The sequence below is a fragment of the Rhinichthys klamathensis genome, unplaced genomic scaffold, assembly GCF_029890125.1.
Source record: "Rhinichthys klamathensis goyatoka isolate OS25496 unplaced genomic scaffold, OSU_Roscu_1.1 h1tg000725l_1, whole genome shotgun sequence".
In the NCBI taxonomy this organism is placed as follows: domain Eukaryota; kingdom Metazoa; phylum Chordata; class Actinopteri; order Cypriniformes; family Leuciscidae; genus Rhinichthys; species Rhinichthys klamathensis.
This window is the reverse complement of record NW_026607139.1, coordinates 28155-49292: the sequence shown is the minus strand read 5'-3', so window position 1 is coordinate 49292 and position 21138 is coordinate 28155. Positions and strand designations below refer to the sequence as shown.

General features: G+C 41.1%; 1 protein-coding gene across 2 annotated transcripts in view; it reads right to left on the bottom strand.

The window, feature by feature from the left end:
- tpp2 (tripeptidyl peptidase 2) overlaps nt 1-21138 on the bottom strand; it is a 32091-nt gene that overhangs the window by 2186 nt on the left and 8767 nt on the right. Inside the window, exons 8-28 of one of the 2 annotated variants that reach the window (XM_056242381.1) lie at nt 20958-21034; nt 20063-20190; nt 19570-19818; nt 18925-19040; nt 18680-18851; nt 17687-17844; nt 16365-16441; nt 16184-16290; nt 15465-15619; nt 13139-13255; nt 12497-12597; nt 11804-11900; nt 11578-11715; nt 10427-10671; nt 7396-7474; nt 6092-6130; nt 3830-3978; nt 2895-2991; nt 2356-2486; nt 1609-1816; nt 1090-1209 (exon numbers count right to left, since the gene is read on the bottom strand). In XM_056242381.1, the coding sequence (XP_056098356.1) occupies nt 1090-1209; nt 1609-1816; nt 2356-2486; nt 2895-2991; nt 3830-3978; nt 6092-6130; nt 7396-7474; nt 10427-10671; nt 11578-11715; nt 11804-11900; nt 12497-12597; nt 13139-13255; nt 15465-15619; nt 16184-16290; nt 16365-16441; nt 17687-17844; nt 18680-18851; nt 18925-19040; nt 19570-19818; nt 20063-20190; nt 20958-21034 (2760 nt within the window). The remainder of the gene's footprint in view (nt 1-1089; nt 1210-1608; nt 1817-2355; nt 2487-2894; nt 2992-3829; nt 3979-6091; nt 6131-7395; nt 7475-10426; nt 10672-11577; nt 11716-11803; nt 11901-12496; nt 12598-13138; nt 13256-15464; nt 15620-16183; nt 16291-16364; nt 16442-17686; nt 17845-18679; nt 18852-18924; nt 19041-19569; nt 19819-20062; nt 20191-20957; nt 21035-21138) is intronic. The other variant, XM_056242382.1, reaches the window with a different exon arrangement.

Here is a 21138-nt window from a genome sequence, read left to right as displayed (position 1 = left end):
GGTAACAGTAACTCGTCAGTAACGGTAACTTGCCGGTAACTCGTCAGTAACGGTAACTTGCGTCAGTAACAGTAACTCGTCGGTAACTCGTCAGTAACGGTAACTTGCGTCGGTAACAGTAACTCGTCGGTAACTCGTCAGTAACAGTAACTCGTCGGTAACTCTTCAGTAACAGTAACTCGTCGGTAACTCGTCAGTAACAGCAACTCGTCAGTAACAGTAACTCGTCGGTAACTCGTCAGTAACAGTAACTCGTCAGTAACGGTAACTCGTCGGTAACTCATCAGTAACGGTAACTTGCGTCAGTAACGGTAACTTGCGTCAGTAACGGTAACTCGTCAGTAACAGTAACTCGTCAGTAACGGTAACTCGACAATAACGGTAACTCGTCGGTAACTCATCAGTAACGGTAACTCGACAGTAACGGTAACTCGTCGGTAACGGTAACTCGACAGTAACGGTAACTCGTCAGTAACGGTAACTCGTCAGTAACGGTAACTCGACAGTAACGGTAACTCGTCGGTAACTCATCAGTAACGGTAACTCGACAATAACGGTAACTTGCGTCAGTAACGGTAACTCGTCGGTAACTCGTCAGTAACGGTAACTCGACAATAACGGTAACTTGCGTCAGTAACGGTAACTCGTCGGTAACTCGTCAGTAACGGTAACTCGACAATAACGGTAACTCGTCAGTAACGGTAACTCGTCGGTAACTCATCAGTAACGGTAACTCGACAATAACGGTAACTTGCGTCAGTAACGGTAACTCGTCGGTAACTCGCGTCAGTAACTCGTCTAATTAATACTTTCATTCATCAAGGACGCATCAATTTGATCAAAAGTGACATTTATAATGTTACAAAAGATTCAATTTCAAATAAATGCTTTTGGACATGTTTCTTGAGCATCAGATCATCACATTAGAGTGATTTCTGAAGGATCATGTGACACTGAAGACTGGAGTACAGGAATAAATGACACTTTACTGTATATTCACATAGAAAACAGCTGATTTACATTAGAATAATATTTCACTGTTTTACTGTATTTGTGATCAGATAAATAGAGCCTAGTTAAGACGCTTACCTGTGTGCAGTTCTTCCAGTTCTCTTTGCTGGGTTTGTCCTCGACGATCTTAGTCGCGTACTTCAAGGCCCTCGCGTACATTTTGTTTGCCAGCGCGTGTTTGTAGGAAAATGTTAAAACCTGCAGACAGGAAATCATTGCGTCAAATAAAACAGCAGATATCAAATCAGGAGTCAAATCAAATCAAGTCAGCTTTATTTCTACAGCGCTTCACAGCACAGAGTGTTTCACAGCAGCTTTACAGAGATAACAGGAGAATAATGCAGCAAAGTTTGTTTCCAGAAGAGAATAGCGTCTCAGTCCAGCTTAAGTCAGTTCAGTGATGCTTCATTTCTGTTGTAATAAAGTTATTAATTTAGTTCATATATATATATATATATATATATATATATATATATAGCGTCACTGGAGAAAACCGTGATGTCATCGTCCAGTTCAGTTCTCATATAATGCTGTCAATGCAGGAGATCAATAATATTGCTGAATATTAAATTAAGGAGTCAGTCCTGAGCAGCGCACCTTAGAGTCGGTGAGCTCCGCCCACTTCTGCACCTCCCAGAAGGTGTCAGTCAAAGCTTTGGCCACGCCCCCCGGCTCATCCTCAGACCCGCCCACTTCTCCAGCGCTGGCACCGTCCTGATCCACCGGCTCCATCAGCTGATCGGCCAGAGCACAGCCCTTCCGGCACAGAGCGTCCAGCAGAGACGCCTTCTGCTTCTCCATGTCACTGTAGAACACACACGCCATTAACACCATGAATACTCCACTACCGTGATTAACACCACTAACACTCCATTAACGCCAGTACAACTTCATTTACGTCATTGACACACATTAACACCCCATTAACACCAACAACACCCCCATTAAAACCAACAACACCCCCATCAACACCAACGGTGGTACCCCATTGACAACACTGACACCCCATTAACCCCATTAACACCATCACAACTCCATTAATGAGATTAATACTTCATTAACACTTCATCAACGCCACTAACACCACATTAAAGCCACTAATACCCCATTAACTCCATATAGACCAAAACCACTTTTTGTACCAGACTGTAAACATGTTTTTTCTGCTGTAAAGTTGGGCATTTTAACATGCGGGTCTATGGGACTGAGTCTCTTCTGCAGCCGGCCTCTAGTGGCCAGTGGAGGAACTGCAGTTTAAGTCACTTCAGTGTTGGATTCAAGAGAGAGACAGGATTGTTTTTGGCCCAGAATGCAGTGCTGCAGGCATGAACGGTGGCTCTGTACCTCTTGATAGTGACAGCATCTGGCCGCGGGTCCGTCTTCATGCTAAGGTAAACGGCCAGCGCCGTCGGGTCGATGTGTGACATCACCGTATCGGCCGCCGCCGCGATCTCCCCCAAACGCTTCGATCGCTCCTGCGTGAGACAGAGGGAGTCGGTCACGGGGTTTGAGCAGATTCAACCCAACAAATGTATTTCAGTCCTCACAGATAATTCTCCATAGTAAAGAAGAAAAAAATTGGTACCAGTTTATTTAGGTAACAGCTCGTGAACCGATTAACTATTCCTTCTAGTTCATTTATAGCATCAAATAAACACGAATGAACATCAGAAGGAATGTTGTTTTAACCGTGGAAAGACGTCAGTACACAGTTTATCAAGTTAAAATCCTCCAACGTTAATCTACTAACTCTCCTGACTGCTTTGTTTGACAAAAATGGCAGATTCGGCGGATGGTGTATTATGATTGGTCAAATCGCCTGTCAATCAAAGTCCCTTCACGAAGGGTGGATTCCAGGTGGATGGGTCTGATCGGAGCGGTACCTTCTCGGAGTCGAGCTGATGGAGTCTCTGGACGTGCAGTGGGAGATGTGTGGGAAACGCCTCCTTCAGCTCCTCGTACAGCGAACCACTGTCCAACCTGAACACACAGGATCAACTTCCTCCATGAGAACCATGACCTTTGACGAGCTTTGCTCCAGGACATCATTACACACTAACTGTGACTATATCAACATGCAATATTGCTGACGAAAAAACAGACAAGACTAAAGTGTAGTTTAAACATTATATCTCTATAAAAAAAAAAAATATTATAGATGCTTTAAACAAGCCACTTCGAGCTTTCACGTGTGTGTGGTTGCCAGTTCTCAAGAGTTTAAATCCCCCAATCAGACCTTTTTTAATCCCCCTGCGGTGAAAATCAAGTTTTTTTAATGTTGTTTATGTGTCTATGTGGTGTTTAAGACACACCATGTGTAAGTTCATAAGTCGACAGCATTGCTGAGTATTTCCTGCTTAAAACTGCAGTGAACCAAAGACAGTCTCAAAAACACGGTTTGAAATCGCTGGTGTTTCTGACGTCACAAACGACCTTGTAACCAATCAGATCAACGTGTGATCGTCAACCAGTGGATCTCTGAGCTGAGTGAGTGGAGGCGGGGCTCATTTGCATATTCACAGAACCACACATACTAAATGAGGCGAGGGTGTCGAGTTACATTCAAGATATTTTAAGGCATGAAGATTTTTTTCCAGGAAAAAACATTTAAATATGTAATTTTGGTGATCAAATATGAGTTTTAAGTGATATAATTATTGATAACAGGGGGACTTCTCAATCTGGCAACCCTCAAGCGCAGGTGATCTGAGAGGTCGACTGAATATGATGATAACTAAAGGACATCTGAATTAAAAAGCTCTGGTGATTCTGGAGTCGTTAACGGATGAAAACACAGAGTTAACGAGTGAACACTGACTTGGTCATCCACTGGATCTTCAGGTCTCGCAGCGCTTCGCTGAACTCGTCCTTCACGTCTTTCTCCTTCTCCGCATCTTTCTCCTTCTCTTTGCCATTCTTGGTTTTGTTGGGAGCAGGAACCAGGTGGTAAAAGATCGGCACGATGTCCTGCGTGGGAACGAGAGCAAAGATGTGAATCACATTACCCACAAATCCATCTGTTCATGTGAATGCGACTGACTGACGCTAACATAATCGTGAGAAACGCATCAATATACAGCCAGACTCGGGTATGAAACGCCAACTAATGACTTTACGGCAGCGGGACGTGTTTATATTGTTTACGTGCGAGAGCGATGAAGACGCGCGAAATAAATGATATAAAATGCGTATCAAGTTAAAAATTAAATAAAAAGAATAAAATAGTTAAATTAAGGCAAGACACCACAGGTGAACAGAGTAAAAACTATCAGATATTCCCTCGCTGATTAATCACAGTACATTAAGGCAACTGTTTTATATCGCAAGTGTGTTATGTTTAAATATGCAAATGAGCCATTAACTAATTAAATATGCACTAATCTGCATACAGTTCCAGAACAGAATTGTGAACATTGGATAAAGTCAGGTTCAAAACTAGTTTGATTTTGTTGACATTTAAGAGTTTTCCAGAGTCAAATAAATGTATCACTCATTTCATTTTTACCATATTTTTAGAGTAAAATGTTGCATAAACAGGCGAATAGTATATGAACAACCCTTCAGAATATAGATATGAAAACATCTGTAAAGTTTGGTTTCTGACTCGAACTCTCTGTCTTTAAAGATTAAATACAGATGCCAATTGATAAAGAGCAATAAAATAAACTCTTAAATGTGTGTTTTGGATGTTTTTCTTCCACTAGTCACGTGTTATGGAAGCAGAATAGAGCAAAACTGAGCAGTGCGTGAAAACACTGGTTTAGCCGGTAGAGTCTCGCCTTAAATTAATTGCACAGGGTTTCATTTAATGGATTATCAAACATTAACACATGATTATCGCATATAGAAAGCATTTACTGGTGGATTTCCAGTGATACAAGATATTGGTCAAACTGGCCAGCACTAGTGTGTGTGAATACTGCCTTTAAAGGGATAGTTCAGCCTAAAATGGAAATAAAGTCATCGTTTACTCTCCCTGCTGTTGTTCTAATGCCGCATGTACGCACTTTTTTTCTTTTTCGGACCACAAAGTGAATATCGACCAGCATCAAGCTTTTAAAAAAGACTCAGAAATATCCAAGAATGATCCGATGGGACGCGTGTCGTATGTTCCACATGTTCAATATTGATTATTGATGATTCATTATTTAAATGATAATAAAATGTGTTTTTCTGTGCGAGTCAGAGTCTCATGAATAAAGTCAAGCGCAGAAGATCAACGGCAGGACCTTCATTAAATAATACATTACGTTTCAGTTTGTTTTTCAGCAAATCCTATCATAAACCCCCAGAACATGTGTCGCATCGGGTCATTCTGCGATACGTTTGAGTGTTATTAAAAAGCTGGTCGATATTCACTGTCATTTATATGAACGAGCGCGAACAAACACCCTATGTCATGTTCACTATGAGTGCTAAACAAGAGCTAAAACACTACAGTGCATGCAAATAATCTACACTATTACCAAATGCAATTCATTCTTAGGGAACATGCTTTGAAATATTCTTATAAATATTGAGAAAATGGGTTAAAAAATATTCTTAAAAATAATAAAAATATTAAAGGGGTCTGCTTTATAATGTTTCCAGGGGTGCACTTATAATGTTAGTATGATTTTTACATCAAAAATGTAACAATTCCAGTTCTCAAGGTTAACTAATGGTGAAAAGTGTTGATTACAGCACTATATTTCGATCGTGGCGTGAAAGGTTGCAGTGACGAGCATGTAGCCGATAACACTAACGCATGCTTTCTTCAGAACAGTGCAAACACGATGTGAATAAGAGATTCGTTGATTATAACGGGAGTCCAGATCTCAGTCACTGATAAACTCGAGCGGTTTGATTGACAGCTTGATTGAAGGGAGCGTCTTTGAACACTTTCTATATAATTTAGTAAGAGTTTAAGTTCTCCTTCTGTGGTCCGCAAAAGAAAGAAGGGTGTACGGCATTGAGGGTGAGTAAATGATGACTTAATTTAACGTGAACGATCCCTTTAAATGGATCTTCAAATTGAGCCCCTGCAGCTTCTCATTATGTGATGTTACACAGTTCTTTCGAATCTCTACCCGTTCAGTACCTTTTTAAATTTTCCTTGTCGTTTGGCTGATGCTTGTCCCTGCTGGTCAGAATAACACACATCAGAGAGAGAAGCACACACACACACACACACACACACGCTCTCTGTCCTCTCTATCCTCTGCTCTCTACTCCTTCACATCATCATGATTCACTGTAAGTGCAGCAGTTCAGTTGATAATGACAGTGAGATGATCATATACAGGACAGTGAGATGATCATATACAGGACAGTGAGACGAGCTCAGAAGCAGATGCTTCATCAGTGAAATGGTGCTGGTGTTCAGCTGATGTGTTTAGTCAAGTCAAGTCACCTTCATTTATATGGCGGTTTAATAACACAGATTGTTTCAAAGCAGCTTTACAGTGAAAATAGGTAAGTAAAGTAAAGTAGTTTAGGGCTGGACAGTACAGCATTTGAACTCGCTCTGGATTAAAGCATGCCCAAATAATGCACAGATGTAAATATTGTAAACTCAACTTTTGAATGACATACCGGTATCGTCGTATGGTCTATCGGGAACCAGCACCATGACAGTGAAAAAGCAGCAAATGTGAAAGACATGCTCGAATCACAAGCTGCTGTTTCTTTGTTACAAGATTTATACGTGAAGTCATTGAGAAGCACAACCGCCACCAGCCGTGAAATCAGAACAGAAATCAATCACTGATCAAATATTGAACACACGCGAGTAGGGGTGTGTGATACGCATCATCAATGAAAATATCACATTTAATGATGTGGACGCGTACACTGAGTGTGTCACTCGTGTAAAAGCAAACAAACAGTGAAAGCCCATGCTTTGGTTGTGTGATGAAGTCTAGTAGAATGAAGTGAGAACGACTCTAAAACCTAAAACCATATATTTATTTTTAGTCTTATACTTCTATATGATAGTCACATTTGTCTGTTATAAAGTCACAATTGTGTGATATAACAGTATAATTGACTTATATAGCTTACATAAGCTATGTAAGTCCATTATATAGACTTTATAACACACAATTGCGACTTTATATCACACAATTCTGATAAAAAAGTCAAAATTGTGAGATATAAAGTCGCAATTACCTTTTTTATTTTTTATTCTGTGGCGGAAACAAGCGTCTATATACACCAGCCCACAAACACACTAATTTACTTATTGTTACCGACAAAATCCCCCAAAATACGGAGTATTTATAATTATAATTTTCTGCCAGTATCGCACACCCCTGCATGAGACGGGTCTGAAACACAGACGGGCCGATGTGGGCCGAGCGGCAGCATGCAGATCTACAAGGAACGTTGTGTTTGAGGACTCACTGCTTTTTTGCCGAACTCACTCTTGGGCAGAACCAGCGAGCCGGTGATGTATCCGCCTGGACCGGCACCTTTAGGGATCCTGGAACACAAACACAAGCATCTGCATCCTCTGACCGATTTTTTTAATTAACCAAAAATAACATTTCATTTTCTTGCAGGAATAACATTCATATGCTTCTGAATCCTATATGTTTCCAAACCTTTTGGTCAAAAGCACTCAAGTCAGTGTCTGCATGTTAGTGAATCATGTCTGAATATAACAAAAGGGGAAATTAAACTAGACATATCTAAATTTATAAACTCGTGACTGAGTAACAAAGTGAAGCAATCAAGAAAACAAGAGTTTGCTTCTACCAAGTAACAGAAGGGTTTGCATATGAAGAACCAATCAGATTGTAGGGAAATTATATAATGCATCATGTCACTTTTGCCATGCTTCTATTCTATAAAAACTGCTGTATTCTTTTTGCTGGTGGGATTCTCTCTGTAATTGGTCTGAGATCCTCCGGCCGTGATTAAAGCATATTCGAAGGTAATGTCTGGAGTCTGTTTAGGTAATGCTGTGCAACAGGTTAGTGGAGCACTAGAGACCTTATTCCCAAGTGATAGTGGTTAGGCAACTATAATTCTTAAGCATTTTTATGCAGTCAGAATAGCTACTCTTAGGCGGCAACCAACACGGTCAGAGGTGAACTCACCCGAGTATCATTTTTGAAAGTGTCTGGAGACGCCCCAGGTAAACTTAAAGGGGCAGTCTGTAAGTATGACAGCTTGTGGTCGAAATCGGTACTGCAGTCCAAATTCAAAATATCCGAGATCGTTGTTTCCCTGCCTCCTCAGACTAAACACTCACGCTGGTTGCCAGATTGAGGACACACAACAGGAACGAGTGCGATTGACAACGAAAGCCAAGGAGACTTACACACTAAGTTAATGAGTTGATTTATCCATGTTTTTATATGCTCTCGTTCAGAGTTTTTAAATGGATAGAGGCTTTTTAGGTTGTATGGAATCTGCCATCTCTGACCCAGTTTGTTTGCTTGTTTCCAAGGCTGTAATACGCTGTGTTTCCTGCTAACTGACACCCCGGGGTGTCGAAATACTAATGGGTGAACTGGCAGTGGGCGGAGTCACACAGACCAAAACAAAAACCGACTGACAACACAGAAACGCACATTTCAAAGTAAAATATCTTTTGTGTTTTTCAGAGAAACGAGGATGTGAACTTAGCATGTTTCCTAAATATCTGCAAACATATGGTATTTTTTATGATTTAGTAGAGTAAAAATAGTTACATACAGCACCTTTAAAGGGGTCGTCAGATGCCGATTTTCCACAAGTTGGTATGATTCTTTAGGGTCTTCATGTAAAAGTTTGTAATATACTTTGGTTAAAATTCCTCAATGGTTGTGTAAAACAACACACTCTTTACCTCCTCAAAAACAGCTCTGTTCACAGCGACCCGTTAAATGATAATGAGGTGCATGTCTCTTTAAATGATAATGAGGTGCATGTCTCTTTAAATGATAATGAGGTGCATGTCTCTTTAAATGATAATGAGCAACTGCTCTCTTCCATGGGGGGTGTCGACACAAGACTCGTAAAGTGATGCCTTGGCGGACAGTAAACAAATGGCTGAGGGCGTAAATATGTTAATACGGGAAATGGAGTTGTTAAAAAGTACCGCCTATTGTACTCACACGCTCATCGGATATGTCTGTGATTGGCTACAATGATCAGCGCTTCAAAAGCATGTTGTAAACGTACATCAGTGAGGCTCTTCAGCGAGCGCTTGCACAGATACACACGCGAGCGTTTGAAAGCAGGCGTCCATCAGCGGACCGGTCCTGCTTGTGCTTTCAAACACTCCCGCTCCCGTTGTTTAAAACACTTCCGTGTGCTCTCAAACGCTCCCGTGCGCTGTAGCCAATCACAGACAAGTCCGATGAGCGCGTGAGTACAATAGGCAATCAGAGGCGTTTAAGATTCTGCTCAACAGAGCACAAACGGCACATTTTTTACATTTCAGTACAGACTAGTACCGAAGTCTGTACTTTTTGCCAACTCTAACGGGAAATATGCTAATACGGGACAGTCCGTCAGCGGTCGTGGGCGGAGCATGAGCAATATATGATATCATATTGCGCAGAAAATCCAAACGGCTTGATTATTGAGAGTGTTTAGACTTTTTGAGGATTAAAAAAAAAGATTTTGTTCACTGTATGGTGGTTGTGTCACACTGAAAAGACACATTTATATGCAAACACTATATAAAAATGATTTTTGAATCCGATGAACCCTTTAAAAGTTGCATCTCAAACTATGTTACAAGATTAAATTAAGAATACATTGATACATCCTGAGCGTTCCCAGTTCATTGGCTTGTGTGGTTACAGGTCTGAGATCAGTTCAGGTCTGGTGTTCCTCAGGGCTCAGTTTTAGGCCCTTTACTCTTTAATACATTATCACTTTTATGCTGATGATACTCGTGGTTTCTAGAGTCTTACTAGTGTTTTTTGTGTGTATCTGTATCTCTGCAAGCGCTCGCTGAAGAGCCTCATTGATGTATATTTACAACATGTTTTTAAAGCGCTGATCATTGTAGCCAATCACAGACATATCCGATGAGCGTGTGAGTACAATAGGCAATCAGAGGCGTTTACGATTCCGCTCAACAGCGCACAAAGCGTGACTCACATTTAAATCAATTTCAGTATCGACTTTGGTACAATTTTTAGTACCGAAGTCGATACTTTGACAACTCTAATGGGAAATATGCTAATACGGGACAGTCCGTCAGCGGTCGTGGGCGGAGCATGAGCAATATGACATCATATTGCGCAGAAAATCCAAACGGCTTGATTATTGAGAGTGTTTAGACTAAAAAATAAATAAATAAATAAAAAAGAGTGAATGGATTTTGTTCATTGTATGGTGGTTGTGTCACACACTGCAAAGACACATTTATATGCAAACACCATATAAAAGTGGATTTTGCATCCGATGACCCCTGTGGCTAACGGACACTCACTTGTCGTCAGGCAGAGCGGTGATGTAGAAGGGCTGCGAGGCGCCGGGGCTCAGCGTGAGCGAGTTGGACTTCTTCTTGGCCATCATGGCGGCCCGGTGTGTCTCGTAGACGTCCAGCGAGAGTGTGTTGGAGAGCCGGTGCGAGACGAGGAACGGCAGGTCCTTCAGACGCTCGAGCTCGCTCTGCTGCTCGTGACGCACCTGCAGACGCACCGTGTAATCGCCCTTCTCCAGCTTCAGGGAGTACTGAGGGAACAACACATCTCAGAGCCGGGACACACACTGCGGGGCGCAACGGGTCACGCATCCATGGGGCGGATCAATGACGGTTTTTGAGCCACGGATCGGATCATTTTTCAGATCAGCAAAAATAAAAAGTATAAATATAAATATGGGGCTTTATATCTATTACTTAAAGATCACTTGCAAGTTTTTCGATATCACATCAAACACTACTAGCCTAAATGATAAAGTTCAAGCATTATTAAAAACAAGTGAACAGTCAGTAATAAAATAAGAACAAATACACAAATTACAAGCAGAGATTAATACTAAATAACAAAGTCTAACAGTGGTATTCAGGCACAGAAATTAATAATTAAGCCTAAATGTAAAATAACACTATTTATTCACTGTAGAAATTAAATATAGTTTCGTCTTTGTTAAAGCTGTATTTTGTTGTTTTATGAACATTAATGACACAGACGACAGCAGGAATATTAGGCCGCCGTCACTTTAAGACCGAATAAACTGACACAAATCTGGTTTCTTTCTCAACTGTTGACTTATGACGAGTATTTTGACATAATTGTGTGTTTGTGTGTCCGTTAAAGGGCAAGGAAACGCAAAAGTGTAATCAATTAGACCCTCTCTCTGCACGTGTGTGTGTGTGTGTGTGTGTGGCTGTGCGCACATATAATCCTTGAGTCCCGATTTTCGCCTCTTCTTTTGCGTTTAAAATAGTTTGAATGTGTAAATTGGGAAGACAAAACACGTCCAAATGATAAACTTTCACTCAATGCTGATTAAATTTAGCAGTTAATCCACGCAGCACACGCGTGCCGAACGCATCACGGTCACCTGAGATCCGTTGCACCCCTAACACACTGTGCTAAAGAGACGTGCTGCCGAGGTTAGTGTTGTTCTGGGTACCTGGTGTGGGTAGGCATCTCCAGATCCCATGAGCCTCTTGTTCTGGTCAAACAGGAGCCAGAGTTGACTGTCAAACTCAGACTCGTATAATAACTCGCACAGAAGTGGACAGCTGGGCATCACCTCGCCACTCTTGGGCTGAAATATCAACATCAATCAACCATTATGGCAACAACACAAATATATAACTCCTCATTAATGTAAGGACGCAGAGGTAAACACACACCTGATGGAAATTATACGTGAGGACGATCTCGTAGAGCTGTCTGTTGTTGGGTAACACATCCCTGACGCCGAGGGGTTTGACTTTAGCGCTCACAGGCCTATAGAGGAGACACACACACACACACACACACAGTAGAGAGGTTCAGCATGCATATTTCATGAAGACAAGTAAAGTATTGAAACGCATTTCACTTGAAGATCTCCCAGAGGAAGGCTTTAGCTATCTAAAACACCTCATATCCCACTTAAGCTGTATTTATGGGCATTACTGAACATCAATCTGACAGTGTGCATGAGTGTGATGCACAATAGATCAGGAGAGCAAGATGCTTTAAAAAGCTTATGCACATCATAATTGTGTTAAATTGCTGTTCCTAGTAATGTTGAATCAGAATCAGTTCCTCTCGCAGCATCTCTTCTCTTCTCTGATGACGAGGGCGGGGCTTTAACCTGTCACTCACATGAGATCAGCCAATAGCAAACCACAACCATCCAATCAATTCCCCACAGACACAATCAAGCCCCGCCCACATGTGTTCTTGTTCCAGAAGCGCTTCACTCGATATACGACACAATAGAGGAGAAGACCAGTGTAACGCCACTTTCATGACGAGTTTGATGAGCAAATGTCAGAAGAGTGAAACTGAGACGTTTCTGCACATTATTTAGTGTTCTGCGAGGTGTGTGTGGATACCTGAGGGGCTGAACCCAGTTCTTCAATGTGATTGTTGGGGAAACATCTTCATATCTCAATGGAGAACAGACCTCAAAACTAGAAATCCCTTCAGAGGCGTGCTAGATATACAGGAACACACGAACAAGAGTCCTTGATGAACACATCTGACACACGCTGCTTTTAGCACCATGATTTTATTATGATTTGAAAGTCTCTTACACTCACCAAGGCTGCATTTAATTGATCAAAAATACAGTAAAAACAGTGAAATATTATCATAATGTAAATCATCTGTTTTCTATGTGAATATACAGTAAAGTGTAATTTATTCCTGTGATCAAAGCTGAATTTTCAGCATCATTACTCCAGTCTTCAGTGTCACATGATCCTTCAGAAATCACTCTAATATGAGGATCTGATGCTCAAGACACAGTTATGATTATTATCGGTGTTGAAAAGATTTCATATTTTCATGGAAACTGATGCATTATATTTTTAAGGATTTTTAGATGAATAGTAAGTTCAAAAGAACAGCATTTATTTTAAATAGAATCTTTTGTAACATTATAAATGTCAGTTTTGATCATTTTAATGCCTCCTTGATGAATAAAAGTATGAACAGAAAGGTGCTGTGAAATACGTAAGCCTGAACCGACTCACAATATGAAGAGGGGAGGGTGATGTCACCAGCCCGTGGAAGGAAATGACATAATCAATGTTGACGTCACCGAGACTCGCCCACCAGCGAGCGACACACAACTCCAGAGTCCGTCCTGGCTGAGAAACACACAAAGATGAACATGTGACCCGATCGACACAGCAAAACTAATATTAAAGGGATAGTTCACCCAAAAATTAAAATTAGCAACTTTTATCATGGATAGAACCACTTTTATCATAGATAGATGCACTTTTATGATGGATAGATGCACTTTTATGATGGATAGATGCACTTTTATGATGGACAGATGCACTTTTATCATGGATAGAACCACTTTTATCATGGATAGATGCACTTTTATGATGGACAGATGCACTTTTATCATGGATAGATGCACTTTTATCATGGATAGAACCACTTTTATCATGGATAGATGCACTTTTATCATGGATAGAACCACTTTTATCATGGATAGATGCACTTTTATCATGGATAGAACCACTTTTATCATGGATAGATGCACTTTTATCATGGATAGAACCACTTTTATCATGGATAGATGCACTTTTATCATGGATAGATGCACTTATGACAGATAGATGCACTTTTATGATGGATATATGCACTTTTATGATGGACAGATGCACTTTTATGATGGACAGATGCACTTTTATGATGGATAGATGCACTTTTATCATGGATAGATGCACTTTTATCATGGATAGATGCACTTTTATCATGGATAGATGCACTTATGACAGATAGATGCACTTTTATGATGGATATATGCACTTTTATGATGGACAGATGCACTTTTATGATGGACAGATGCACTTTTATGATGGACAGATGCACTTATCATGGATAGAACCACTTTTATCATGAATAGATGCACTTTTATCATGGACAGATGCACTTATCATGGATCGAATAGATGCACTTTTATGATGGATAGATGCACTTTTATGATGGACAGATGCACTTTTATCATGGATAGATGCACTTATCATGGATCGAATAGATGCACTTTTATGATGGATAGATGCACTTTTATGATGGACAGATGCACTTTTATGATGGATAGATGCACTTTTATCATGAATAGAACCACTTTTATGATGGATAGATGCACTTTTATGATGGATAGATGCACTTTTATGATGGATAGATGCACTTTTATCATGGATAGAACCACTTTTATCATGAATAGAACCACTTTTATGATGGATAGATGCACTTTTATGATGGATAGATGCACTTTTATGATGGATAGATGCACTTTTATCATGGATAGAACCACTTTTATCATGAATAGATGCACTTTTATGATGGACAGATGCACTTTTATGATGGACAGATGCACTTTTATCATGGATAGATGCACTTATCATGGATCGAATAGATGCACTTTTATGATGGACAGATGCACTTTTATGATGGACAGATGCACTTTTATCATGGATAGATGCACTTATCATGGATCGAATAGATGCACTTTTATGATGGATAGATGCACTTTTATCATGGATAGAACCACTTTTATCATGAATAGATGCACTTTTATCATGGATAGATGCACTTTTATGATGGATAGAACCACTTTTATCATGGACAGATGCACTTTTATGATGGACAGATGCACTTTTATGATGGACAGATGCACTTTTATCATGGATAGATGCACTTATCATGGATCGAATAGATGCACTTTTATGATGGACGGATGCACTTTTATGATGGATAGATGCACTTTTATGATGGATAGATGCACTTTTATGATGGACAGATGCACTTTTATGATGGATAGATGCACTTTTATCATGGATAGATGCACTTTTATCATGGATAGAACCACTTTTATCATGAATAGATGCACTTTTATGATGGACAGATGCACTTTTATGATGGACAGATGCACTTTTATCATGGACAGATGCACTTTTATCATGGATAGATGCACTTTTATCATGGATAGAACCACTTTTATCATGGACAGATGCACTTTTATCATGGACAGATGCACTTTTATCATGGACAGATGCACTTATCATGGATCGAATAGATGCACTTTTATGATGGACAGATGCACTTTTATGATGGACAGATGCACTTTTATGGACTTCAAAACAGAAACGGACATATCTCTGCCATTATAAAGCTTGGAAGAGCCAGGACATTTTTTAATATAAGTGATTATATTTGTCTGAAAGAAGAATGTCATATACACCTAGGATGACTTGAGGGCGAGTAAATCATGGGGTAACTTTCATTTTTGGGTGAACTATCCCTTTAATCACATATGTAAACTGTGTATGTCTTGCGTACCAGCACAGGAAAAGCCTCCGTGAGCGAGCCCTTCTCCAGCAGAGACGAGAACTTATAAAACTCATTGGCTCGATACGCTCGCTGCTTCACCAGATGAACCGCATGCAGGACGAACTTCGACGACACGTCTCCAGAGTGAGACGTTAACGAGATCTCTGAGAAAATAATCATAGATCATAGATTTGCGTTGCACTGATGCATCATTCGTCCACACCAGTGTTGTCACGATTGCAACATTAAAGGATTAGTTCACTTCAGAATTAAAATCTCCTGATAATTTACTCTTCCACGCCATCCAAGATGTTCGTCTCTTTCTTCAGTCGAGGAAAACATTCCAGGATTTTTCTCTATATAGTGACTTCAACAGTTTGACGGCTCGACACGATCCCAGCTAGTATCACTAGCTGTGATGCTAGTATCGCATCACAGCTAGTGCAAGACCAGCATTTGTGGTAAAAAAGTATATAAATGTTTATTTTTTCAGAAAATGTCTGCTGGTTTGTCTAGATAAGACTCTTATTCCTCCGCTGGGATCGTGTCGAGCCGCTGAAGTCACTATATGGAGAAGAATCCTGGAATGTTTTCCTCAAATTTCTTTTCGACTGAAGAAAGAGACGAACATCTTGCATGACGTGTGGGAGAGTAAATTATCAGGAAATTTTAATTCTGAACTACTCCTTTAAAGATTTCTCGGCCAGGTTAGCCAAAACACACATTACCTGCCCATGATGCTCCATGAGGAACGTTGATGAAATGCCGCCGGATCTGTCCTGGTCTGAAGTGGACGTCTGTGAACGCGACCTCCTGACTGCGAGTATCAGTGACTCTATAAGACACAAACACACGTCACACACCAGCAGAAACACACCCTCACGGACGCAGGCGTGTAGTTGGACTCACTTGGCAGGGATGATGACCGTTATAGGCACTCTGAAGAGAGGACCAGCGCCGAGAGCCGACGTGTCGAATCCACACACCTGCAAAACACCATCATTAAAGGGAGAGTTCACCCAAAAATGAAATATATGACATTCTTCTTTCAGACGAATACAATCAGAGTTATATTAAATGTCCTGGTTCTTCCAAGCTTTATAATGGCTGTTTCTGTTTTGAAGTCCATAAAAGTTCATCTATCCATCATAAAAGTGCCTCTGTCCTTTGGCACTTTTATGATGGAGAGATGCACTTTTATGATGGATAGATGCACTTTTATGATGGAGAGATGCACTTTTATGATGGAGAGATGCACTTTTATGATGGAGAGATGCACTTTTATGATGGAGAGATGCACTTTTATGATGGATAGATGCACTTTTATGATGGAGAGATGCACTTTTATCATGGATAGATGCACTTTTATGATGGACAGATGCACTTTTATGATGTAGAGATGCACTTTTATGATGGATAGATGCACTTTTATGATGGAGAGATGCACTTTTATGATGGACAGATGCACTTTTATGATGGATAGATGCACTTTTATGATGGAGAGATGCACTTTTATGATGGATAGATGCACTTTTATGATGGAGAGATGCACTTTTATGATGGATAGATGCACTTTTATGATGGACAGATGCACTTTTATGATGGATAGATGCACTTTTATGATGGATAGATGCACTTTTATCATGGATAGATGCACTTTTATCATGGACAGATGCACTTTTATCATGGACAGATGCACTTTTATCATGGACAGATGCACTTTTATCATGGATAGATGCACTTTTATCATGGATAAATGCACTTTTATGATGGATATATGCACTTTTATGATGGACAGATGCACTTTTATCATGGATAGATGCACTTTTATCATGGATAAATGCACTTTTATGATGGATATATGCACTTTTATGATGGACAGATGCACTTTTATCATGGATAGATGCACTTTTATCATGGATAAATGCACTTTTATGATGGATATATGCACTTTTATCATGGATAGATGCACTTTTATCATGGATAGATGCATGGATAGATGCACTTTTATCATGGATAGATGCACTTTTATCATGGATAGATGCACTTTTATGGACTTCAAAACAGAAACGGCCATTCACTGCCATTATAAAGCTTGGAAGAACCAGGACATTTTTTAATATAACTGAGTAAATCATGGGCTAATTTTCATTTTGTGGGTGAACTATCCCTTTAACACAAATCGCGTCTCAGGACATTTAAATGCTGGGAATGTGACTGTGGTGTCGTGCCTCGGTGTAGTGAAGCCCCTCTCGAAGGCCCAGCGGGTCGATGCGCACGTTCAGGTGGCGGCACTGGTTCATGAGCTCCAGGTGCGACGGGCATTGAACCCAGGGAGCGTTGCAGACCAGAGCCAGATGCAGTTGCAGAGAGATACGGGCCGAGTTCTCTGCGGAGACAAGCTGTGGAGTTAGTCTGGTTATGAGTGTAGTTGATGAGTTAGTCTGGTTGTAGTGCTAGTTGATGAATTAGTCAAGTCAAGTCTCCTTCATCTATACAGCGCTTTAACACTATAGAGTTTCACCGCAGCTTTACAGAGATAACAGGAGATTACAGTAACAGAGAGTGTTTAGGCTTTACAGCAGCTCTAGAGCTCTAGCTCAATCAGATCCTAAAAGAAAAACAAAACCTGTGAAAATTTAAAAGTCCCCCTGTGGTGAAAATCCAGCGTTTAATGTTGTTTATGTGTGTATTTGGTGTTTTTAATATGCTATAAGACACACCATGTGTAAGTTCATAAGTCGACAGCATTGCTGAGTATTTCCTGCTTAAAACTGCAGTGAACCAAAGACAGTCTCAAAAACACGGTTTGAAATCGCTGGTGTTTCTGACGTCACAAACGACCTTGTAACCAATCAGATCAACGTGTGATCGTCAACCAGTGGATCTCTGAGCTGAGTGAGTGGAGGCGGGGCTCATTTGCATACTCATAGAACCGAGTATACTAAATGAGGCGAGGGTGTCGAGTTACAGTCAAGATATTTTAAGGCAGGAAGACAAAAAAACTTTTAAATACGTAATTTTGGTGAGTTTTAAGGAATAAAATGTTTGACTACAGGGGGACTTAAAGAAAACAAGTTGATAAAAAGATGAAATCCAATATATGGTGGTAATATGGCATAATGAGAGATTGATAAGCCATTTAAAAACCCGGAACACCAAATTAGCTATTTTCAGCACAATGAAGTGTTCAGTTCAGTTCCTCTATGAAGTGTAGTGTGTACCTGCGTTCTCTGGAAACACGGGCTCGATGCCGACGGCGTGATCGGACGGGCCGGTGACGTGGGCCGGTTCCCTGAGGTAGACTCCTCTCTGAGACCCTACGGTCACGCTGAAGCCCAGGCCGCTGGTGGGCAGAGACACGTGTTGCATGAGGTAGTCGAACGCACGCTCCACCTGCGCATCACACAAACACACACTCATGATCCGTGAACACACACACACTCGAGCACTGTCTGCGTCTCAGTACCTGAATGATGCCGTGACCCTGTGCAAACACTTCGATATCATCCACTTTAAGAGCCGTGTTCTCCAGAGCTCGCCGCACCACCGGCACTGTGGGACGCACGCCGTTCTGCTTCAGACCTGGCAAACACACACACACAGTCAAACCAAACATCACTCAGACACCAGATATAATGTGTGATATTGTTTCACTAGTGTGTGCAGGACACTATAGTTCATTTCTGTGAGTGAGGAGAGCAAAATAAAGTAAACTGTGACATATTACACCCAATAATTCTTCATACAGAGACTACCAGTAAAGATTGGGAGCAGAAATGATTCGGACACTTTGAGCTGATCATGTTTTGCTGAAGTGTGTTTTCTGTAATTGCTAATGCTCTTTTTACACACACACTGAACAACATGAAGCATTGCTTGGTCACTGGTTGAGCTAAACTGGTATTATCTAATTGTGTAGTTCAATTTACCAGCTGACAGATATTCAACATAATTCATGTGTGAGAGTCGAACAGAAGGACGGACAAAACCAGTCAAATATCCACTGATCTGAGAACTCTGAGTTCTGCTCATGTTTATCACCATTATAGCGAATAAACTGTGATAATGTGAGACATGTTGAAGTGTGTGTGTGAAGTGTGTGTGTCGGCACCTGAGAGCACGAGCGCGATCCCCCCGCAGGCGTTGGGCGAGGACATGGAGGTGCCGTTCATGAGCTGTGTGCCGCGGAGCGTCCAGTTGGGAACAGAGGCGATAGCTCCGCCGGGAGCGCTAATGCTAACGCCCAGAGCGCCGTCAGTGCTGGGCCCGCGCGACGACCACGTGTACTGGTTCGGGGGAAGCTTCTCTCTCAGCGAGTACTCGGCCACCATCATGTCAGGCGTCACGTAAGCGCCCACACCTGCACATCAGGGCCATCAAGGAGAGCCGATTATACATCATCATCGAGTATTTATTAAAGCCATGTCAGCAGCAATGCTATCGCCAAGTTGGGTTGGGAATCAAAATTCAATTCCCGAATACTTGGTCAGGAATCGGATACTTGTTATAAAATTTAAATTTCAAAATGTTTTGGTCAAAAATGAGCGAAGAGCACCACAAATCTCTGTATAAAAGCACAATGAAGTGATGTGTGTTGTCAGTACCGATCACACTGCTGGTGGTTCCTCCGGGACAGCCCACGGTGGACAAACACGGGCCGTTGTTCCCAGCGCTCGACACGAACAGAACATTATGCTTCTGCACAGCCTCCGTGATGACCTCGCAGACTCTCCTGAGGATAAGCAGACGCACACGTGAGTCGAGGAGACGTTTCCCAGCGCGCCCTGAGACCGAGGACATGATCAGCTCTCTCACGAGCAGCGATGGGTGTAGAGAATTACTAAGTATTATTAAAGGGATAGTTCACCCCAAAATGAAAACTCTGTCAGTAATGACTCTCCCTCATGTTGTTCAACCCCGTAAGACGGGACACAAATTAAGATATTTTTGATTAAATCTGAGAGCTGGATCACTCCTCAACAGGCTTCTTAAGGGATCGACACTGGGCGGCCCAGAAAAGTTATTAAAGACATCGTTAAAATAGTCCGAGTGACTACAGTGGCTCAACCTTACGTTATGCTCACTATTGGCCAGCATCACACACACATGACCAGCATCGGCCAATAGTGAGCCTGCGTTCGTACAACCCAGAAGCGCTGCGCTGTTACACTACGCGAACTCACTCAGGCCCACAGAGAAGGACATGAAGAGTTGAATAAAGTCGGTAATTTGGGGTTTTTTGCGCACAATAAATATCTTCATTTGTGTTCCGAAGATGAACGAAAGTCTTACGGGGTTGAACAACATGAGGGAGAGTAATTACTGACAGTTTTTATTTTTTGGTGAACTGTCCCTTTAAGTGCTATTAGTTACTGTAATTTAATTACTTTTCCCTCGAAAAAGTAAAGTAAGGGATTACTCTTAATATTTCTGTAATTTAATAACAGCTACTTACAAAGAATCCAACGACTAGTTTTGCATGTGTAATCAGAAGCTCACCCTGAGTTGGGCCAGTGCGTCGCCTCGCCGTAACTGTAGTTCACCAGATCACACTTGTACTTTATGACTTCAATCATCTGCAACAAATAAACACAAAATAAAGCAAGTTTGAATCAGTGTTTTGGTGAGTTTTAGTGAATACGTGAATCGTATTATCAACATGTTTGACTATATTTCTCTT